The following is a 20828-nucleotide window of genomic DNA, read 5'->3' as shown; positions in this document are numbered from 1 at the left end:
ACCATGTGCAAAAAAAAAAAAATGATGAGAAATCTCATGTTTTTAAAGGAAGACACAACCCTTATAGGAAATCCGGATTGAAGAAAACAATGAGTCACTCCTTCACAAATGGAAGCTGGAAAAAGACACGTAGAATTCTTTTTCTCCTACCTGTTGGGTCAAACTCGTTTTTGAGTGACATGGAGGATTTCTCATGTTTAGATTTCCTGTCCACTGGGTCCTTGTTCTTGTTGAGAATGTTTGGGGTCCTGCAGAGACAAAGAAACAAGTGAGAAACAACAACAAACTAATCTCACACACAAATACAATACAAATATATATAAAGTTTTATTACATCAGATTTGTCTCCCTGCTTATTTGTTGTTGAAAATTCAGAGAGGTATCTTTAAGAGATTTATTAAAAGGAAAACCATAATATTTGTCATTACTACTCTGGCCTTTCCATTTAAAAACCATGTACCTTTTAATTTATTTACATTTAGAGCCATTCATGCCTGTAGTGCCCATTCACTCCCTTTCTAATAATATTTGTTTTAGGAGCATTAAACCTTTGGACCTGGCGGTGGTAGATCATATATTAATAGCAGAAGTTCTCCTTGTGACCCCCCTTCAGGTCCTCCAACTTGTTCGGCAAGAGGAGGTTTTGTTTGTGCTGCTGTTCCTCCCCTGGACAATGGGGGCCCTGGGCTTTTTGACAATGGTTCCCACGTCAGAGCCAACTTACTATACTGTGGCTTTGTGGGACACATTCCCATAAACGGAGACAAGGGCTTCTGGCTCGTCTCCAGCTTCCCGAACAAGGGAGAGGGCTGGGAGAGAGACCAAGGAGGGAGGCAGGAAGGAGGAGGTGCACTAGTATCTTTGGCGGAGGGCATAGGGCTGTCGGGCCGGGCACATTTTCACTTGGCTGACACTGTGTGAACAGTCCGACTGATTCTGCTCCTGCACAAAACAGTGTGTCAACTTCAGACACAAAAGCTGAAACTATATAGAAAAGGTGAGTGTAGCTGTAAACCTTTGGTTAATAGTCCCCACTCATAGCCGACAAAGCCTGATATTTACAACACGGAGATGAGGATGCGGAATGGGAGTTAGTTAAAGTTAACGTTAAAGTCCGAGTGATTGTCACATCCCGAAGGATGCAAAACTTCTCCTCCGCATTTGACCCATCCCCTGAGGGTGTGGTTAGTACACTTAGCTAATTGCCCTCCAACTCAAAATCACAGCTCAAAGACACATTTATTGGTGTAACATCTGATATGAGTTTTAAAATAATTTTGGGGATAAATTGTAATAAAATCTTCCACGTAAAAACTGTTCTGCAGAAACTAACACAGGCTGCAGGACAGCAAGTCAAGCACATACTTTGTAATTTTGTTCGAAAGATATTAAACCATTTAATTAAATAGTTACAAATGCAATATGTCCATATCTTTGGCGGTTCAGATGGATACGCTGCGTTCTTGGCAAGCTACTCCCGATAGCCTGGCTTCAACTGTGCATAAGAATTATCACCAAAAATGATTCCAGAGTCAATGTAATCTGTCGCCTGGTATCTATGTCAGACATCTGAATTCATGCTCGATGTGATTAGCAAAATTCTGAAGATGGAAAGGTCACCACACTGGACCTATAAATAGAAAAAGGTTACGTGAAAAGTCAGCGGAAACCAACCATTACTATGGCCATTGTATCAGAGTGGCTGGGCTGGGTCGCTGGCTGGCATGTTTAGACGTTCTCTGCTTCTATCCTTCGGTTATCAAACAGGGACAGAGAGAAAAAACACCCAGCAATCTACTTGTGCCTCAGAGGCCAAAAATACCAGACAATTCCTCTGGGATGATAACAGCAGCGGGCTGAGATCAGGAGACTTTCCAGCCCAGAGCACTCAGAGAGAACGTCAAGCCGTCAACGCAAACAACCGGCGCCGGTGCGGAAAGACGGAAATTCAGCAACTTTTCAAGAGGACATGAAAAACTGCAAAGTAACTGGATGTCGTACAGTCATATAAACTGTGAAAACAAACCTGGCTTTAAGGCAACTGTTGTTCACTACACAACAGACCGCGGTGCCGAACTTGTGAACAAAGTATTTTCCATGTTACTTATAAATCTGTTATGTGTTAAAGGCTGAAATTTTGCGGCTGCATATTATGCATGTGTGCGCCGCTCTGACGTGTCACCAGTGGCAGTGGCAGTCAGGAAGGGCCCTCGGGCCGCCGGGCCCCGGCAGACATTGTTCAACAGTGATGTCACCACTTCCCGTCCGGGGGTGGGAGGGAGTGGGGGAGTTTGGGAGGGCGGGAAAAAACACAGATCAGCAAAACTGTATGACAAAGGGCAAAAAAAGAGCAGGCCGACGATCGCTGGTGTGAATCCCCAATCAAAGCCCCCACAGCTGACTCAACTCTGCGCTACCGTTATCGTTTGTTGACTGGACCAACAAACAAGATAAATGAGCCGGGCGGTTCAAACAAAATTCAATTAGTGAGCACAACTGACAGCCGGCAGTATTTGTATCCCAGATTTAAAACAAGCACCAAAGCTTCTATCAATAACTGCACAGAAAAGTGAAAAGCTAAGTGTTGAAATCCAAATCCAGCCTACCTGTCAAACACATGTTTGTGCCAAAGAGGAATTCCAGTGATCACCTTGTTGGTGCTCTCTATAGTTGGTCTAGTAAGGTGACAGTGGCTTACACTCTGCAAATAATGTTGTGTGGACTATTTTCATTGGGTTGCCAAATCTTATTTAGGTATTTAGGTTTCTCAATTTCTTTTTCACACTAATACTTTACAAATTTTTTTTTTGGTTTGTTTTTTACTAATTTTGAATGTCCAACATAAGAAGTTGCGTCGGCATATATGAATTTTTCTCTTGCGGACGTAAATCTGACAAAACTTGATGCCACTGTGACCTCTGGACAGTGTGGGGCCTTACTGTAAGTTACCACTTCTCCTATAGGCACCATGAATCTATCAAGTCCTAAAGGGAGGATATATTCCCTAGAAGAGGCTCTCGAGGCTGGCCAAAAAGGGCAACTTAAATAGCAAAGGGAGATACTAAAATCCAACAGACCTATAGAAGAGTTGAGCCAGAAGCTCAGACTTTATTCTCCTTACTGAGAAACCCTTGAACAACATCCAAGAAGTGAACTAATAGCTGGAGTGGGCAAAACAGCCTCTGGGCAACCAAACCCTTCACTTATAGCACAACCTTAAAAGGCAGCAAAGAATCACGTCACTCATTTTCTGACTATTATTATGAAATAACCGGTTGACCTCATGAGCACATAATTCATTTATAATCTTTAAGGAACAATACTAAGACCATCACTTACAGCTGGTCTGGTCAAATGATTAGGGTCACTGCAAACTGCCACCTTTTCCCTTGTGTTAAGTGTTGGCATAGCATCATAATTCACAACTTGCCATGCAATCATACTGACCATATTGTACCCTTCAAAATATGTATAGCAAATATTCTTTTTCCTTGTCTCAGGCCACCAGAATATATAAGCTGTATATGAGAAAAGTAAGAATTGAAAAATCTCCCCAATTAGATAAAACTAACTTGCAGATAGCTTTGCACTGCTCGGAAACTCCGTCTTCTCAACATGCTAGCTTGCATCATTTATTTACAACCTCTATAGTTCTTGTACACAAAGTGGAAAAAAACTAAAATCCATGATAGAAAGTAGTGTTGTAGTCAAGACTGCACCAGCCGAGACCAAGACATTATCAAGACTAGAGAGTATCGAGATCAAGACACGACCAATACTTTATATATCAAAGAAAAATAACAACAAGACAGGAAAAAGTGATGGTATCTTTTTAAAGTTCAAGTCTGCTTCTATATCGAACAGCAACATCTCTTTTCGGCAAAGTATCTTTTAATAATGTTCTTTAACACTTTGCTGCTTTGACAGCTATTTTGAACCATTTTCCAAAAAAACACCTTTGCTTCATGAAATTAAAAGAAATTAATTAACTAGGAATAAGGGGGTGTGTCACTCTGGGCATCACAAACAGAGCTTAAAACGGCAGCAGCCTGATTCTTTTCCGTTATTATCTGTCATTGCATTGTTGGCTGAGTCTTGAATGGTCTTGATCAAAAACCCAGAATCCGTCCAGTCCGAGACAAGACAGAGTAAAAATGCCTCAGAGTCCGAGATGACACCGACACCATTAAAAAGTGGTCTGGAGACCAAGACCAATCCCAAGTGCTACAACCCTAAAAGAAAGTTGCTTTCTTTTTTCAGTGTCTGTCTGGAGTAAACCCCACGGCAAATGTTTGACAAGGGAATGAAACAGTTGGAAGGTGACTGGATGACACCTCTGTCACATGTATAGCAGACTAATCAAGACTAGATTTTTTTTTTTGTGGAACAAGGAGGTAATAGTGCAAAAGTTCCTGATGGTGAGAGGTGAAACTTGACATGTGTCACTGCCACATAGTGAGCCACTAAACTTTTGCCACAATCAGTGGGTGTGCGTGTGTGTGTGCGTGTGTAATGTTGTCCAGTTCAGACAAAACATAATGCTAAAATCTTTTCCGCATCAGTTACACTTGAGATCCCTTCAAGTTTCTTTATTGTCTGCGGTCTTTCAGGGCAGCTTGCCGCACTTGTTTCCTGCTTTTGTTTGAGCCTGAAGGACGACGACTGTAGAATATTGAGACCTACTGAAAGCCATATCTACATGACACGCTATCTCCTCAGCCAAATCAGACACCTTTCCTCAACGTTTCCCTCTCAGTCTGTCTCTTTGGTCTGTCTTGCGTTTCAAGTGGAAGATGGGATAGAGACAAGAAAGATAACAAAACTTCTACAGGTTTGGTTCTTTCTCACAAAAACAAGACCTAAGGTTTTTTTTGCATGCCAACAGGCAAGAAATCCAATGACTCTCGGTGGCTTTCCAAGGCAGTCATATGTGCCTTTTGTTTTGGCACTTCCTCAGAGGAAACTCCTGATTGCTTGGTTTAAAAATAAACAGGCAACTGGTGTGGGATGGAATCTGAAAAAGCTTGCAGGCAAGATGAAAACTTTTAACAAGAAAACACATTTAAAGTTGCCAAAGGGGTGGACACCCATGACTTTTCTCAAGACCTGCAATCTCCCATAATCAGTCAAGGATGAGGTCATACAGTCACATGATTGCGCAACCTCTGACTTGCAAGCTAATGTAACTCTTGCTATAGATGCTACCTTCTGTTCTGCGGGATTTTAGGAGCCTTCAGCTAAAATTTAATCAATAAGATGTCTAAATTCATGTTAACTGTTATTTCCGTGTAAAGGCAGATTTCATTGCAATTTAATGTCTTGAAGTATTTTCTAGGTGCCAAGTTAGATCCATCCTGGAAGGTTAAAATGTGAAGAATCACCAGATGTGTGGTGGGTCAACACAGGTGGCCCCTAACAGGATAGCGCCCTCTTTTGACCAGGTAGTTAAATGCCATATGTTTGTGAAAGTACTCGTTTGTCTAGGTCATCTTAATGTACAAGGGGTTAAAAGTTCAGTGTGTAAAATATTTTAGGAAGCCCGGTATTCAAGGAAGCCTGCCAGACAGCGTGTTTCGTATTCAGGACACTGTCGGGCTGGCTTCCTTAAATACTAAGAAATGGCTGTGCAAGATGGCAGCTAACCAGGAGCAAGACCATTGCTCGATGTATGTTCTCATATATGAGAACCATTCTACGGGTAGGAAAACCAAATGACTTTTATTGCACTGGGAGTATACACTTTTACAAACGTATTATTGGCAGTATGTCAAGCTTTTACCAATATGAATATCATAAATCAAGCCAACTTTTACACCTTGGACCTTCAGGGGTCCTTTAAGGGGACTGAAGAAGCCTTTTGGTTGAAAAGCAAAACGTCTTCAAGATAGCAAAACCAGACCAGTTGCCTCAACTTAACCCCTTCTACAGGACTTAAATGCAGTACAAAAGGGACAACAAGAATTTATGCTTTGATAGACCACATTTATGAAATTTGACTCTGAACTTTATCTTTTTTGGAATAACATATAAATAGTTTAACTTCTCAATGTCAATCAAATGGTTCGAATATTTCTTCTGAGTACAACCAATTTAACAGGCATCACTTCATCCAACGAAACTATGCAATTAAAAAAAAACTGCCCCAACAAAGCAGGTTCAAACCTACCAGAAACACATTAAAAACAAACTATTTGCAACCAGTGTGTTATTAATCAATAGTCAGGTAACCAAAAATGAATCTGAAAAGGAAAAACTACTCTCAACTCGCTGTTTTGGTACATTTCTAGCAAGGCAGTCGCCCTCATCTGAGTATTTCAGAATACGATTTGTCCGATTCATTTCTATTTATTGGTCCTGAGTAATTTACATGACAAAAAGAAGTTTTCTGCTCGTGCGGCGGCTCAGTATCACCTACCTGTCAGTAAGGGTCGACTGTGGGCCGCTCATTGGGTTTTCCTGGTCGGTTTTCGTGAACCGCAGTCAAAAAAAAAACCCCGGGTCTTGGTTTATTCTAACGGGCCTTTAATTTTGTCTCCTCGCTTTCCGTCCATACCCCGGCACGTTGACGAACAGTCACATCGCGCACGGAGTGCCCCAACCCAAATCTGCTCATCAAAAGTCAGATCCACTCGTGTGTCTTATTCCCAGCGGGCTTCCTCGGAGTTGGACCGAAGTTGTGACCGTTTGCGCAAACTTGCAAAAAACCCCTGCGACTTCTCCAGCTTCCCGAGCCCGGGATAAGGATTGGTTTTCTTCGCGAAATACCCCCAAGATGACACCGCAGCCCGGTCCTGATGTCCAAACGGGGGGAGAAGAAGGCGATAAAAGTCGGAGTGCTTCATCCGAACCGTGCCCGGTCCCGATGTTTCCATGCAGCCAGAGCCGCTTCGCAAGTCGTTTCAGCTACAGCAGCATCGTCCAGGGTCCCCTCGCTCAAAAGCCAGACCACTGACTTATTTTCTTTTCCTGCACAGTGTGATGGAAATGGAAAAAGGAAACGCCTAGCCCCCCAGCCCTCCTCTCTTCCACGGCTTGACCGCAGTTCTCTTCCCCAGCAGAGTAAAAAAGAGGTGAAAATCAACCTTCCATCTCGTTGCGTTCAGGGACAACTCGTATTTCGCAACGCTTTTGCCATTCATTTATCATAGATTATGCTTATTACTGGACTCGTTTTTGTTAAGACTGGATACCCATAAAAGATATAAAGTTGCCCTTCTTTACTTCGTTGAATGTTTTCAATTACTTTTTCTGACAACAACAGGCCAAGTTTATTATTTAGCCATCTAACCCCTGGAGGAGAAAATACATACAAATAAAAGAAAAATGCATTACTCTTCAAAAAGGGCTAAGACCAACTATCTAATTAGAAAAATAAAATGTAGTTATTTTTTTAAATAATTTTTTAATAATATAATAAATATTTTTTTTTAAATAAAAGGCACCACGACCTAAATATTTGGATTTTAAATGCACTACTGCCCCTTTAGTTAACCTTAGTTGATTTGAACCAACATGTTTTATATCTCTTTAGACACCATACTAAAAAAATATATATATTTAATATAATAATAATTATATATATATATATATATATATATATATATATATATATATATATATATATATATATATATATATATATACATATATTAAAGTTATTTGACTTAGTTATTCCTTTTGCTGTTTGTTTATGTTTGGCTGCATTGCCACCTAGTAACTGCAGGTGGCAGCACTGCGTTTTCAAGGAAGATGCTGTCTCTATCCCCCGGGGAAAGCCACGAAGAAGAAAACCCCACACAACAGCAGCCGCTGCTAGCTAGCGGTCAACATAAACACTAGCCTTTCCGTGCGGAAACGGGCCTACAGTGACATTTCAGCTCATCTCTACCTCGTTCTAGTAACTGGGATGATACAAGTGTGATGTGGCAGGCCCGGTGAGCGCCACGCAACCGTCATGTCCGTTCGGATTTGGGAATTTTCAAGGCCTTGAAGTTGTACCGCTAACAGAAGGTATGAGCGTTTACTGCACCGACCAAATGTCATCCCTTGCAAATGTTCCGTCTGTGCGGGATCTGATACAACATCAGTGTGTATGACGGTTCGAGCACCAAGCGTTTTTCGTCTTCTGATTTTCCTGGCAATATCTCTGCTATGTCATGTTTTTTTCAGTGCAGTTGTTTAGGTGCCGACTCAGGGATAACGGTGTACATCCTGATAGCAACATCTCACGTTTAATCTACAGAAACCGTTCAACTTCTGCATCGTCTTCGCGCAGCACGCTGTTTTTTGTTTTTGTACTGTACCTATTACAAGTACTTAAAAAGTGCAGCGTTAAAAAAAAACAAAAAAAAACGCCCCCTTTGTGAGCGATCGGCCTGCTACGCCCAGTGTCTGCGTTGCGGTGCCTACTTGTGGCCGGTAGTGCTCTCTGCTATCGCTCAACACCACTGTGATTTTTTTTCTTCCTCTCTCTCTCTCTCTCTCTCTCTCTCTCTCTCTCTCCAATGGATATCAATCGGTATCCAATACTAATTTCACTATATGTTATCGTGTGTATGCAATTGTTTTCTCATTATTATTTTTAGACTCAATCACCAACTAAATCCTTATAAATAATGATTAAAACTCCTTTTGCAGCCCATGATCCAGCTGGAGAAGCCAGTGTTGACTGGTACCATGCCCGTGGTGTGGCCCACCATCCTTGACCTGGGCAGGGATGAGTGCAAAAGAATCCTTCGGAAACTGGGTACGCTCTTGCAGTACAGCTAATGTACACGCTGCACCTGGTGCCGCCACGCAGGGTTTAATGTGCGCCTCTGTTCACCCAGAGCTGGAGGCTTATGCCGGGGTAATAAGTGCCTTACGAGCTCAAGGGGACCTGACGAAGGACAAGAAGGATCTGCTGGGCGAACTCACCAAAATACTCGGGTAAGTTTCCTCCACATACCCACCAGCCACAGACTGCAGACAGCAGGTAAAGATGCTGTATGACCTAGCTGTAGACGTCCTCTTTGTGAGTGATTCAGCTCTGAATGAACTGTTACTTTACTTTAATCCAGATTTTAATTATGCCTGGTAGAATATTTATGACAGTTAAAGTAAACCAGTACCACTTTTCTTTGCCAGTATCTCAACAGAGCGTCATCGCGCAGAGGTGCGCAGGGCTGTAAACGATGAGCGGCTCACCACCATCGCCTACCAGTGAGTGCGCAAACATCCTCATGCTGTCTGAGGTTAGTTTTGATCCAAGCACTAACCTGCCTGATGTTCTTCAGCATGTCAGGTCCAAACAGCTCCTCTGAATGGAGCATCGAAGGGCGCCGCCTGGTTCCGCTGATGCCGCGGTTGGTGCCGCAGACGGCCTTTACAGTGACGGCTAACGCTGTGGCCAACGCCACGGCCATCCAGAACGCCTCCCTTCTGTTGCCAGCGGAAACTGGGAACAAAGAAGGTGAGAACAGATCAGTTTGCGCACCATTTATTTGTCATTCTTAAAATAATGGTTAATCGGCAATGCATGAATTCCCCTATCTGCAGTGGTTGTCTGCTACTCCTACACAAGCACCACCTGCACGCCCACCAGTGCCACGGCAACCAGCGGGGTGGCTATTGGTACAGCTGTGAAGTCTCCACGGCCGCCCAGTCCTTCATCCAACGTTGTGGTGCTGCCCAGCGGCAGCACAGTTTACGTAAAAAGTCAGTGCCAGAAGTCGCAACCTTTCTCTGAAAACTGCAACAAGGTCACACACTATAAATAAGTGTGTTTATCAAAATACACTCAAGCTGGGGTTTTTTTTGGTATTGTTTTTGTTTAAAACAGAACTGATTCTAAATTTTGAAAGACCTGGTTTTGCTTTTGTAACCTGTAGAGGGCACCAGTAGTCTGATTTTTGCATCACCAGACAATTGAAATGTTTTCAATAAGAAAAAAAGACATCTGCTCGAAAACATCATTTCCACATTAGGTCATGAAACGCATTCTCCACAGGAAAGATGACTCAGAGTTTTTCCAGACTTTTCCCAAACATTAGCTCAGAAGTAATGTTGAAATATTCTTTTTCTCTTTAATAACTAAACATTTTTTTAATCTCGTATTGGCTGCCAAATATCCAACAGCTTTGTGTCATTTCTTAACACTGGATATGGAAAGAACTGTGGATATACAATTAAATTAAAAAACACATTTTTAGGGTTTAATAATAAGAATTCTAGATGTTAAAACATCAAGTTGATAATTTTTAGAGCAGTAACAAAGAAAAATAAAATAAAAAATAAAAACAAAACTAGAAGAACAACATTTGTTTTAGCTTGATGGATTACAGTATTTTCTAATCTGACACATTTCCTCCAATTTTTAATGTTTTTTTTTTTTTTTTTTTTTTTGCCGTTATGTGAACCTACCGTTTGAAGGCCAAATGAGTGATTAGCCACTGTACTCACAGGCGTCAGCTGTTCTGACGAGGATGAGAAGCCACGAAAGCGACGGCGGACCAACTCGTCAAGCTCGTCTCCCATGATGCTGAAGGAGGTCACCAAAGTGTCGCCACAGGTGTCCAAGAACATCACGGTGCCAGTGAGCGGCAGCCCCAAGATGAGCAACATCATGCAGAGCATCGCTAACTCGCTGCCGCCACACCTGTCCCCCGTCAAGATCACCTTCACCAAACCGGCTATCCAGAACACCAACGCCACCACGCAGAAGGTGAATGACGAGATACATCAGTGCCCCATCACTCGCCTGTCTCTTCTCTTGCAACATTAAATAGTAAAATATCTCAAATTTGTCCAGGTGATCATCGTGACGACCTCCGCCAGCTCCAACTTTGTGCCCAACATCCTGTCCAAGTCTCACAGTGCTGCCATTTCTAAGCTTGGCTCCACATCCATCCTGACTCCGCCCACCCAGAAACAGACTGTGGTCTTCTCGGCCAGCACCTGTCCCTCCGCCAACGCCAGCGCAGTCGCGGTGACCACAGTGGTGTCGTCGACTCCGTCAGTGGTCATGTCAACAGTCGCGACATGTATGTGGCTGATCTAATTAGCTTTTGTCAAGAAAGCAACCAACAGTGCAGCTGATTAATATTTTATTACCGCTTCCGTTTGGGAATTCCAATAGTTAATCCTGTGTTATCGAGCGGTCTAAGTCTCCGTCTTCGTGTTTTTTGTTGTGGTTGTAGGCGCCGCTAATGCTGGAGTGAAGGTGGCAACAGCCAGACTGCCATCACCCAAGACCATGGTGGGCTCACCGGCTCAGATCCTGGCCCAGTTCCCCAAACAGCAGTCGCCGAAGCAGTTGCAGCATAGCTCACCCTTAGGAGGCGCCGCTGTCTGCCAGAGTGTGGGCAGCAGTGGCAGCTCACCAGGCACCAAGCCCACAATCCAGATCAAACAAGAGTCTGGTGAGACCACAAACCCATCAACTTCCTGTTTTGAAATAATATCTCTCCGTCTTATTTGCTCTTCACAGTTCTCTCTCACGTGTGTCTTCTGCTGTGTTTTTGTCATTCCTTGTACTTAAGCCTTTCTGTTTATCACAATTTTATTTTTTGCGTCCTTGCTTTTCCCCTCTTTTGTTCTCTTTACTGAAGAAGCTAACCTAAATATAATAATGTCATCGCTGCATTGGTTTTCTTCTTCCACAGGCGTGAAGATCATAACGCAGCAGGTTCAGCCCAGTAAAATCCTGCCCAAACCCTCCTCAGTGGCTCTGTCCAGCAGCAGCTCGTCACCCATCATGGTCGTCAGTAGCAACGGAGCCATCATGACCACCAAGCTGGTTACTCAGCCGACAGGTCAGCGACCGTGGCGGCTCACAACCTATAAGACAAGTCGTGAAATAATTCAGTCAAGCTTAAGCACAATTTTGAGATAGAATATTGTGGGTGTCTTGTCAGCAGCCACCCAGACCACCTACACCAGACCCACCGTCAGCCCCCTCGGAGCCAGAATATCAGCCTCCAGCGGTGGGGCCACTTATGTCAAGACCACCAGCGGCAGCATCATCACCGTGGTGCCCAAGTCTCTGGCCACTCTGGGTGGCAAGATCATCAGTAGCAACATCGTTTCTGGTCAGTCACACGTCTCATCTGTCATTCATCAGCACAATCGCGTCCGATTAAAAACTCAATCTACGACTTCCCTTCGCTGGCAGGAACCACAACAAAGATCACCACCATCCCGATGACCTCCAAGCCAAACGTCATCGTGGTTCAGAAGACCACAGGGAAGGGAGCAACCATCCAGGGCCTCCCCGGCAAGAACGTGGTCACCACGCTGCTAAACGCCGCGGTTAGTTGGGCAACGCTTCGAAACTTTTTACTGTCCAGGAAACCCAAAAGTGGGCTCTAAATGGGAATTCTGTCCCTTTCTGACTTGTGTAACACGTCTGTCTGTCTGTCTGTGTTCAGGGTGAAAAGGGCCTGCAGGCTGTCCAGGGCACCAAACCAGCCATCATCACAGCGTCCAGACCAATCACCAAGATGATCGTCACCCAGCCCAAAGGCATGACCTCGGGGTCACCGTCTGCCGCCACCAAGATCATCCCGACCAAGATCGTCTACGGCCAGCAGGGAAAGACACAGGTGAGACGACAAAGACGAGAGGAAAAACATTAAATATACCGTCATTTGTTTGTCACGTGGCAGCTTATCACATGCACATTCACACGACCTTGTGACTGACATCAAGGTGCCACAAGCTTGTGCACTGCACAACTGTGAATTGTAACGTGTTATTTTTGAAGACAAAACGGAAGGTGAGGGGGGAGAAGGGTTTTTCTCCAAATGAAAATGAAACTGCTTTGCATGAGATTTCTTGAGAAAAGTGCATAGACTATTTTGCGAGTCATTCTGTTAGTCAGAACCGTGAGCAGAAGTCATAGTTCCAAAAAAAAAAAGAAAATGTCTGTTCCCTTACTGTTCTCTCTAGAAATGTAGAAGGGGCATAAGGCTGACCTTTAATCTTCCTCCATTCACTTCCTCACGAATAAACCAAAGGCGGTTAAGTTTATTCCTGCTGCTGTCGAAGGTCAAAAATCTGCTGTTATTCTGTGTGATCCACAATGTCAAACCTACAAACAATCCAGAGAATGTTGATCTAATAAAAAAAAAAAATCTGACTATGAGAATCTTTAAAATCTTACACACTTGACCTTTAATAAGGTTCAAGAATTTGACTTGTAGATGTATGTATTGTAGATCGCACATCATTTTTTTTTCCCATCATGTTCATCTGAAACAATGATTCATAGTTGCAATTTCATCACTTCACAATCTTCACACACAATCTTGTGATAGCACAAACACGGTTGCTGTTCAGTTTTTCAAACCGGAACTGAGGTCAGCCAGACACATCTATCAATACAATCAAATTACTTGCCCGCAGTGATGAGTCACATTGGTTTCAACAACCTACCTGATAACCATTAAAAAAAACAAAAAATAAAACGTTAGCATCAGACACAAAAACACCTTGCAGGATTATTTTTTCAATAGCGATATTACAACCAGGGGAAGTCCTGTCTGAGAGACGATGCCTCTGTTTAATCATTCCAGGTTCTGATCAAACCTAAGCCGGTCTTCCAGACGGCGGTGGTCAGTGAACAGACCCGTCAGCTGGTGACTGAGACGCTACAGCAGGTGACCCGGTCTGCAGACAGTGCCCAAGGTCAAACTCTGAGTCAGGATGGCTCCTCAAAGGACGAGCCTGGCGAGGCTCATCACGGCAGTGCACACGGTACTTTTTCACTTTTACTTCTCTTTTAGGCTGACGGATGTTCATACCGCTTTTGAATTTGGTATTATCACCTCATTTCTCAGAACTCCCACCCGTAGTCCATGTGGTGTCCACAAGGGAGCAGGATTGGACGGAGCAGGAGGTGTCCGTGGAGTCCAGTCCCACCATCATCTATCAGGAGGTGTCTGGCGGAGAGTCCCAGTCAGCCACCTCCACTATCAAAGCACTGCTGGAGCTGCAGCAGACAACAGGTCGGCCTTTATGTCACAGATGCACTGCAGGTGTAATGTGATAATGGCAGCGGGAACTTTCATTCAACCTTTGGCTCTTCCGCCACTGTGATCTGACAGCTTTTTGCAAACCTGCCAAACCAGATTGACGAGCAAAGGGAAGAATCCCCACATACAGACTTGATTGTTTTAGTATTGTGACGTTTTTTTGAAACCCCCTTTTCACAGAATCGCATTATTTCTCTCAGAAATATTATTTAATGTCCTTTATTATGCAAAAACAAAGCCTTATAATAAGTTGGGTTTTTTTCCCACACCTCTACTCATATATTGTATCAGAGACACAACAGCAATAAAAATAAAAAAAACTCGCCAGCAGATTATAAAATGTCCATATAATCTTTATTGTTGGCTAGTGAAAGAGAAGGGAGAGTCCAAACCCAGGCAGCACACCATCGACCTCAGCCAGATGGCCGTGCCCATCCAGGTGGCCCAGGAGAAGAAGCCCAGCCCGGAATCTCCCAAACCCTCCACCTCAGAGGCCGAACCCAGCGCCGAATACATCACTGCAGGTAACGGTGCTCTAGGCTCACTGAAAAAGCCCACTTCTTACCGATACCAAGCACTGTTAGAGGATGAATTTCCCCTCGGAAAAAAAACTATACAAAAAAAGCAGAACTGCAATTAATCAAGCGGCGCATCTGAAAGTCGTAGGTTCACAGTTTTTGCACAGTGAATTCTGGGCCCTTCCTATGTCTGGTTGAAAGCTTGAGGAAGAATTCTGTGGAACAAACTGAACTTCCAAGCTCGAGCCTCAAATTGAAACGCAGTTCGGTCAGGGTGTGTATTCGCAGTCACCTGACCGCTCGACTGTGGTTTCACCCTCCTGCTCAGGTAAAGTCAGCCAAATGGGCGTGTCCCTTGTGGAGGAGGAAGAGGTGGTCATGTCATCCAGTCAGCAACCGGCAAAGCCTCTGAAAGGTGGCGGCAGCCAGGTGGCCGTGGCAACCAAGCCGGCTCCTGTTTCCTCTGCAGCTTCACACATCAGCCAGGCGGTGAGGACACAGAAAACGGGAATAATATTTTTCACTGCCGGCATTATCAGCACAACAGCAGTCGCTTGTAATTAACCAGTATGGGACCACGAAGCTGAGAAACCACCGACTGTTGACTCCATGCCCAATTCATTCATTCTCTTCTGCTTGATGTCTCAGCCCTCTGACAGCCACAGCAAAGCCGAGGCCGCGGTGGAGGTCAGCGAGACGGAGGGCGACACCTTGGACCCTCAGACGGGTTTGTTTTACCGTTCCAACCAACAAGCTGCAGAAGCCACCAAGCCACCCAGCCAGCCCGCTGCCCAGCCGGCGCCCTCAGGCCAGGCAGAGGCCGAGCAGAGCGCCGCCTCCATCCAGCCCCCGCCACCGCCACCGCCACAACTTCAGAGCAAACCTCAGCTTGTCCAGCCCTCCTCGTCCTCGTCTGTCCTGCCCTCCACCCCTCCGCTCACCAAGAAACCCCCCAAGCTACGAGAGCAAAGCCAGCCCAAGCCTCCAGTCCCGGTCCTCAGCCCCAAAGACAGACCTCCAGCGGCAGCCGCAGCAGCGGCAGCCGCAGCAGCGGCAGCAGCGGCAGCCGCAGCAGCGGCAGCGGCGCCACCCGGGGCAAAATCCAGCAGCCCGGCCACGGCCACCAAGCCCCTGCTGACCCCACAGCTCCCCAGGCTCCAGCAAGCGCCGACGTCCCACCACAGGCCGCTGCACACGGCCATGTCCCACCCTCCCCCGCTGCAGGCCCACCACCCAGTCAGCGCCGAGAAGACGCCGTGCAGCCAGGTGAGCTGCCCAGACAGGAAGTAAACACCAGCCGACTGTTGGGCGTATGCGTGGTAATCTGAGGGGGTTCCCATCCAAATTTTTCTATTATTTTTGTTAAACAAAATACACAATCTGATTTCGCACACCTGATCAGTTCAGTGTTCCTGGGGCTTTCCTCACTTCCTGTTCAAACTGTATTTACTATGGAAACAGTGCTTAAGAAGGTAGACCTTGATCTATTGTCTAATAATAGCCAACTGGAGCTGTGTGGGTTTTTTTTAACCTCATCATTCATACACCCATAAACAGAAAGTGGTTTAGAACAACACAAAAGAAGTCTGGATAGAATAAAAAAAAAAACCCAAACAAACATAGAAACAAATCTGAAACCAAAAGAAATTACCTCTGTGTATTATCTCCACCACAGCAGCCGATCATCACTCAGAGTGCCACCGTAACCAAGATCACCTTCGGCGGCTCCAATCACTCCTCGCCGGTCTTCGGCAGCGGCGAGGCCGCAGCCAAGCTGGTCCCCGAGTCCAGCTCGGGCCCCTCGGAGGAGAAGCCCTCCGTGTCGGACATCCTGAAGATCTCCATGATGGAGGCAGAGATCGACCCCAGCACCGAGCCCATGGTGGTGGACTCTTCCAGCGACTGCGGGCCCCTGGCGAAGGCCCTGGAGGTGCAGGCCGCGTCCGGCGCCATGGACTCGGCACAGTTCATCAGCAGCTCGGGGTCCTCGGTGCATCTCTCCCACACAAAGTCCCAGCAGTTTGGCTGCGTGCAAGGCATCGCCACACAGCGGAGCAAAGAAGACCCGGAGGTCATTGAGGTGAGATGGTCACATAATTGAGGTGAGTGGGTCTGAAATCACCCACTCGTTCCCTACTCACTTCTCCCTGTGTATGGGGTTCTACGTAGCCAATTCTATAGTGCACTGGCCAATGAAAAAAATCTTGGCGACAGCAATAATGTCCTGTTGGCAAGTAATAATACATTTATAAATAAATATAAAAAATAATTTACACAAATGAATGCAGTTTTGTGACAAGTGCATATTATAATAATAAGCATCTTCCCACATGAATTAACCTTTGGTTGAAAAGGTTGTCAGTGTGAGCACAATACATGATGGGATATATTGCTGGGATTATACAGTAAATACTGGTGTTCACTCAGAGTTCGGACACCACTACATATTGCCGTCATGGATGTATTATAAGAACCGGATACCGGACTGGCAATACCGGGGCGCGATGATTTTTCCCAGTGGCCACTCACGGTACTGCAGCAAAAAAAAAATCCCATGGGCCCAAAAAGCTTTTTTTTTTTTTTTAAATGACTGACAAGCACGACTGTGACCTGAAATTCGATTCATAGCAAATATTCCTACTGTAGATTTTTCAGTTTTGGTCTCTTAGTCGTTTAAAAAAAATGATAAAGCCCAGAAAATCACCAGAAAAGAGTTTATTCCCAGCGTGACGTCACGACGTCGTACGTGCCGCTGTGTCTCTGCTCGCTCTGATTGGCTGCGTCCTGACGTGTCCGTAAGTGACGTTCTCCAGAATTATTCTGATTGGTCAAAATAGATCATGGGAGTTACAGAGGCATGATGGGAAGTGACACTACTGCGCATGCTCTATAGGCCCATTAATGTGGAAGTCAAAAGTTTGTTTCGGTGTATGCGCTGAGTGAGCAACTTTGAGATGCACGGGCCACCATCTTAGACTCTGGGGGCCTGATCGGCGTAGCCCCTATGCAGTGCTAGGTGTAGTGCACTATATAGTGACTAGGGGGCAGTTTGGGACATATAACCATCTGCTGAAGCTTCGTCGAGACCCATCCAGCGTCCGAACAGTGAAATCTGACCCAGCTTTGACCCTGCGCTGATGAACCCATTATGACGCTCACACTTGCAGGTGATCCCTCAGTACTCCATTCTGCCCGACTCCAGCCAGTCCAACGTGGTGGTGGAGCCCAGTGGCTTCCTGGAGATCACCAACTACACCAGCCAGCAGCTGGAGGAGGACAGCCCCATGGAGCAGGAGGTGGACAGCAGCAACGACGAGGCCGCAGCCGCCAGCCCGTCTGAGCAGCCGTAGCCGCCGAGCCCAGACTCCTGCGGAGGAACACTTTCTAACTGTTTAGCTTTTATAGGCCCAGAGCAACAACATTTGTTTATCTGTAAATATTAGTTTGTTCATAACAAGACCTTTATTCCCTGAAACGGCACATGGTTTTTATTCCAGGCGAGGAGCACTCCGTGTGAGGGCTTTTTTTTTTTTTTTAGAGCGATGGTGCAGCCAGGACACTGTTTTCCTCGCAGGATTTTGCAACGCAGGTATTGAAGTGATTAATTTGTGTTCTTTGGCACAGTATTGTCATTTCAGAAAACACTTGGCCTGAATCGGACTGCACACAGGAATGCTTTTATTACGACGGTTTTCAAGTGCACCGGAGGCCCCCTGCTGATTGACGACTTCAAGGTTGTTTTTTTTTGTTTTTTGTTTTTTGTTTTTTTCCAGCAGATGATCTCGGTTTACTTTTTGAAAGATTTACTTTGTGAACCTTCTGCACGGGAAAGTCGGGACGTGAAAACTGAACCATGAGCGAGTTCTGGAAGTCCAAATTCTGAATGACTGAAAAAAAAGATGAAGCTGAGAGATACTAACTGTACTTTGACAGATACTTTGAGTTTTCCAACTTTTTTTTTTTTTTTTTTTTTTTTTTTTGCTGTGAAAACTTGTTTTTTTTTTCCTTTTTGCATAATTGTGTTTGACTATGCATTTATTTTATACATTTTCAAAGTAGACGACTATTTGAGAAAACCGTTAAACCTGTACAATAAATCTGCTGAGTAGAAGGAATCATTCGGGACAGTTTTACTGGTTGCAAAAAGAAAATGGGCAATGATGTTGACTTCCTTCAGGAATCATTGATTAATCTTTCTGTAAGATTTCAATAAGTTTGCAATTTTTACTTGGTTCTCTGTCACGTTTTAATTACGCCGTCACTTTGTCAAATCCAGTTTTTCCACATGAAAATGGAAACGGTCCACTCATTTAATTGTAATTTAAACTCAAATGAAAATGCTAATGAATATAAATCCAACCTATCGCAGAAACCCACTACATCTTACTCATGCGTCTAATAAGGAAATTCCAGTCGAAGGAGAAAAAAAAGTCCTCTGAAATTCCTTGTAAGAGTAACTTCCTTCAAAACAAAGGCGCACTTTGACACTGAAACTTTAGACACTTCCCGGCGAGGACAAGCTGGTCTACTGGAGATTTTTTTTTTTTTTTTTTATGAATGGTACAGATAGTCTGAAGTGGGTGAGTCATAAAAAAGGCCCAAAAACATAACTGTGGTTTATGAGCAGTCTGCATGTTCAAATGCAGCCACAAAGTTTCATGTGGGTTGGTTATTTAAGGATGATTTTTCATTTGACAGGTCACATTAATGACCAAAGTCTGTGACTGCAACATGCTCCAGCCGTTAAACTAAGTTTGGAGTGCGAGTCAAAGAGATTATTTGGCCACATATAACCATTAGGTCCAGTTAAACACGGTCCTAAATTCCTCTGGAATTTATGGCTGCCCCGATTGGCAGATATAAAAACATTATTTGATTTTGGAGGCTATCTGAGCCAAGTTTCACATTTATTAGGCATCGAGCGCTCGTGTTGGAGGTTTTTCTGCTGGCTTTGCACTCTTGTTATAAAAAAAAAAAAAAATTCCCTGCACCCCCCCACTCAGGATCCAGCTCTGGTCATGTTGAAAATGATCCACAGGGCTCCTGGGGCTCATATCCAGCCTGCGAGGTCTGATTGGTCAGCCTCAACCTGCAGACATGTGGCTCTGTTTAGGGGCTCGCTGACTTACTGATCCTCTTCCAGCCTGCAGCGCTGCTCAGGTCGCGCCGTCCCACCGGAGAACACAGTTTACTTTCCTCCACTGACCCACCTGACCAAATACAGCAAAATGAGCGGGATACGAAACACAGCAGCCGCATACAGAAAAATAACATTAAGACTATTGTTCAGATGCTAATTGTCTGGAATATTAATATCTGGAATTGAAAATCAAAGCATCACACGCCATGCAAGCTGTGACCGTATCATGTGAAGGTAACAGGTTAAGCTGAAACAGTAAAAATGTGATTAAAGTGATTTAAATCAAGTAACGAACAGAAGCGACAATGTAACTGTAGTAACTGTGATACGTACTGTTCTTTTTCACACTAGAACATTCGCCAAACACTGGAAGAATTCTCTCCATGGAACACCAGAACAGTTAAATGGATCAGAAAAATTCACCAGCGCCTCCTTACAGTGGGGAGGAGGAAGTGTATGAATTTGCACCCTGAAGGGAACTGTAAGAGTGTAAGAACATTTTCCATGTTGCTCGTTCTGTGTCACTGTGACAGAAGACGTAGATCCAAACACCACTGTAGTGACAGTGACAAGTGTCAGAGGAAGCTTCTTCCTGTTACCAACTGACACCACCGGCAGTAAAGAAATTTGATTGGCTTGTTTTGAATGTGACGGACCGAATTTGTGTAAAAGTTCACCAGATCCCCCTTCCAACCCTTTGCTGTGGGCTTTCCAGCTGTCAGGAGCATGGATATAACTTTGCATGAAAATATTTAATACCCCCAAAAATCTTATCTATTCTTTTCACAGGAAGTGATTTATGTTTTCGCAGTGTTTTAAAGCCCAGGCCTTCAGCAAACTAGAACCCACTTGAGCAGAAATGTGTTTACATCACTCCCTTATCAGCTAGCAACTTTGGGCCTAGTGTGGACATTACATCTGGAACAAGTCTTCCATTTTGCCAGAATTGTTGGGTTCGGCTGTCTGCTGTCAGTTGATTCATGTCGCAGGATTAACGGGAGTAGCAGGGGTCAACATACGTGCCGTTTCGAGAGGGTGTAGCATTCCTTCTGCTTGACTGGATTCATCTTCACTCTGCAGTCACGCCGAGTCCTCTGATCCAGCTTGAGATCACCGATGAATCTAACCAGACCCAGCGAGCGAGAGGGAGAGGGAGAG

General features: G+C 44.7%; 2 protein-coding genes and 1 long non-coding RNA gene across 9 annotated transcripts in view; 1 reads left to right on the top strand and 2 right to left on the bottom strand.

The window, feature by feature from the left end:
* The window catches only part of arhgef12b (Rho guanine nucleotide exchange factor (GEF) 12b), a 22895-nt gene extending 13502 nt beyond the window's left edge, over positions 1 to 9393 (bottom strand). For 3 of the 4 annotated variants that reach the window (XM_076031950.1, XM_076031951.1, XM_076031952.1), the window contains exons 1-2: positions 6416 to 7046; positions 151 to 248 (exon numbers count right to left, since the gene is read on the bottom strand). In XM_076031950.1, coding sequence (XP_075888065.1) covers positions 151 to 248; positions 6416 to 6447 — 130 coding nt within the window. In that variant the 5' untranslated portion in view covers positions 6448 to 7046. Of the gene's footprint in view, positions 1 to 150; positions 249 to 6415; positions 7047 to 9257 lie in introns of those variants that run through there. The other variant, XM_076031953.1, reaches the window with a different exon arrangement.
* On the top strand, positions 7774 to 18645 carry emsy (EMSY transcriptional repressor, BRCA2 interacting). Of its 4 annotated transcripts, none has more exons than XM_076031958.1 (20): positions 7774 to 8010; positions 8638 to 8746; positions 8829 to 8928; positions 9127 to 9201; positions 9276 to 9451; positions 9538 to 9696; positions 10443 to 10702; positions 10790 to 11021; positions 11178 to 11399; positions 11643 to 11792; positions 11898 to 12068; positions 12152 to 12288; positions 12408 to 12581; positions 13554 to 13734; positions 13818 to 13985; positions 14381 to 14536; positions 14859 to 15019; positions 15179 to 15796; positions 16209 to 16610; positions 17698 to 18645. In XM_076031958.1, exons 2-20 carry the CDS (start codon positions 8641 to 8643, stop codon positions 17878 to 17880), a joined length of 3831 nt encoding a protein of 1276 aa, XP_075888073.1. In that variant the 5' UTR covers positions 7774 to 8010; positions 8638 to 8640; the 3' UTR covers positions 17881 to 18645. The 4 variants fall into 4 exon arrangements, with proteins under 4 accessions (XP_075888073.1, XP_075888070.1, XP_075888071.1 ...); XM_076031955.1 differs by having other exon boundaries at positions 16206 to 16610; XM_076031956.1 differs by having other exon boundaries at positions 11895 to 12068.
* On the bottom strand, positions 18266 to 20828 carry LOC142891995 (uncharacterized). Its single transcript, XR_012927356.1, has 2 exons — positions 20690 to 20828; positions 18266 to 19740 (listed from the first exon to the last, which is right to left on the bottom strand). It is a non-coding gene; the product is annotated as an uncharacterized LOC142891995 (long non-coding RNA).

This window comes from Nelusetta ayraudi, unplaced genomic scaffold (assembly GCF_046127955.1).
Source record: "Nelusetta ayraudi isolate G7.1 ecotype Tasmania unplaced genomic scaffold, CSIRO-AGI_Nayr_v1 ptg000033l, whole genome shotgun sequence".
Taxonomy (NCBI): domain Eukaryota; kingdom Metazoa; phylum Chordata; class Actinopteri; order Tetraodontiformes; family Monacanthidae; genus Nelusetta; species Nelusetta ayraudi.
The sequence above is the reverse complement of the archived record's forward strand: the minus strand, read 5'-3'. Positions and strand labels throughout refer to the sequence as shown.

Excerpts from the sequence above, each read along its gene's own strand:
- emsy (XM_076031954.1), top strand. The coding sequence starts at position 8,641 with ATGATCCAGCTGGAGAAGCCAGTGTTGACTGGTACCATGCCCGTGGTG. Across the intron at positions 11,793-11,894 it reads GCTGGTTACTCAGCCGACAG|CAGCCACCCAGACCACCTAC; the intron begins GTCAGCGACCGT and ends GTGTCTTGTCAG. Across the intron at positions 16,611-17,697 it reads AAGACCCGGAGGTCATTGAG|GTGATCCCTCAGTACTCCAT; the intron begins GTGAGATGGTCA and ends TCACACTTGCAG.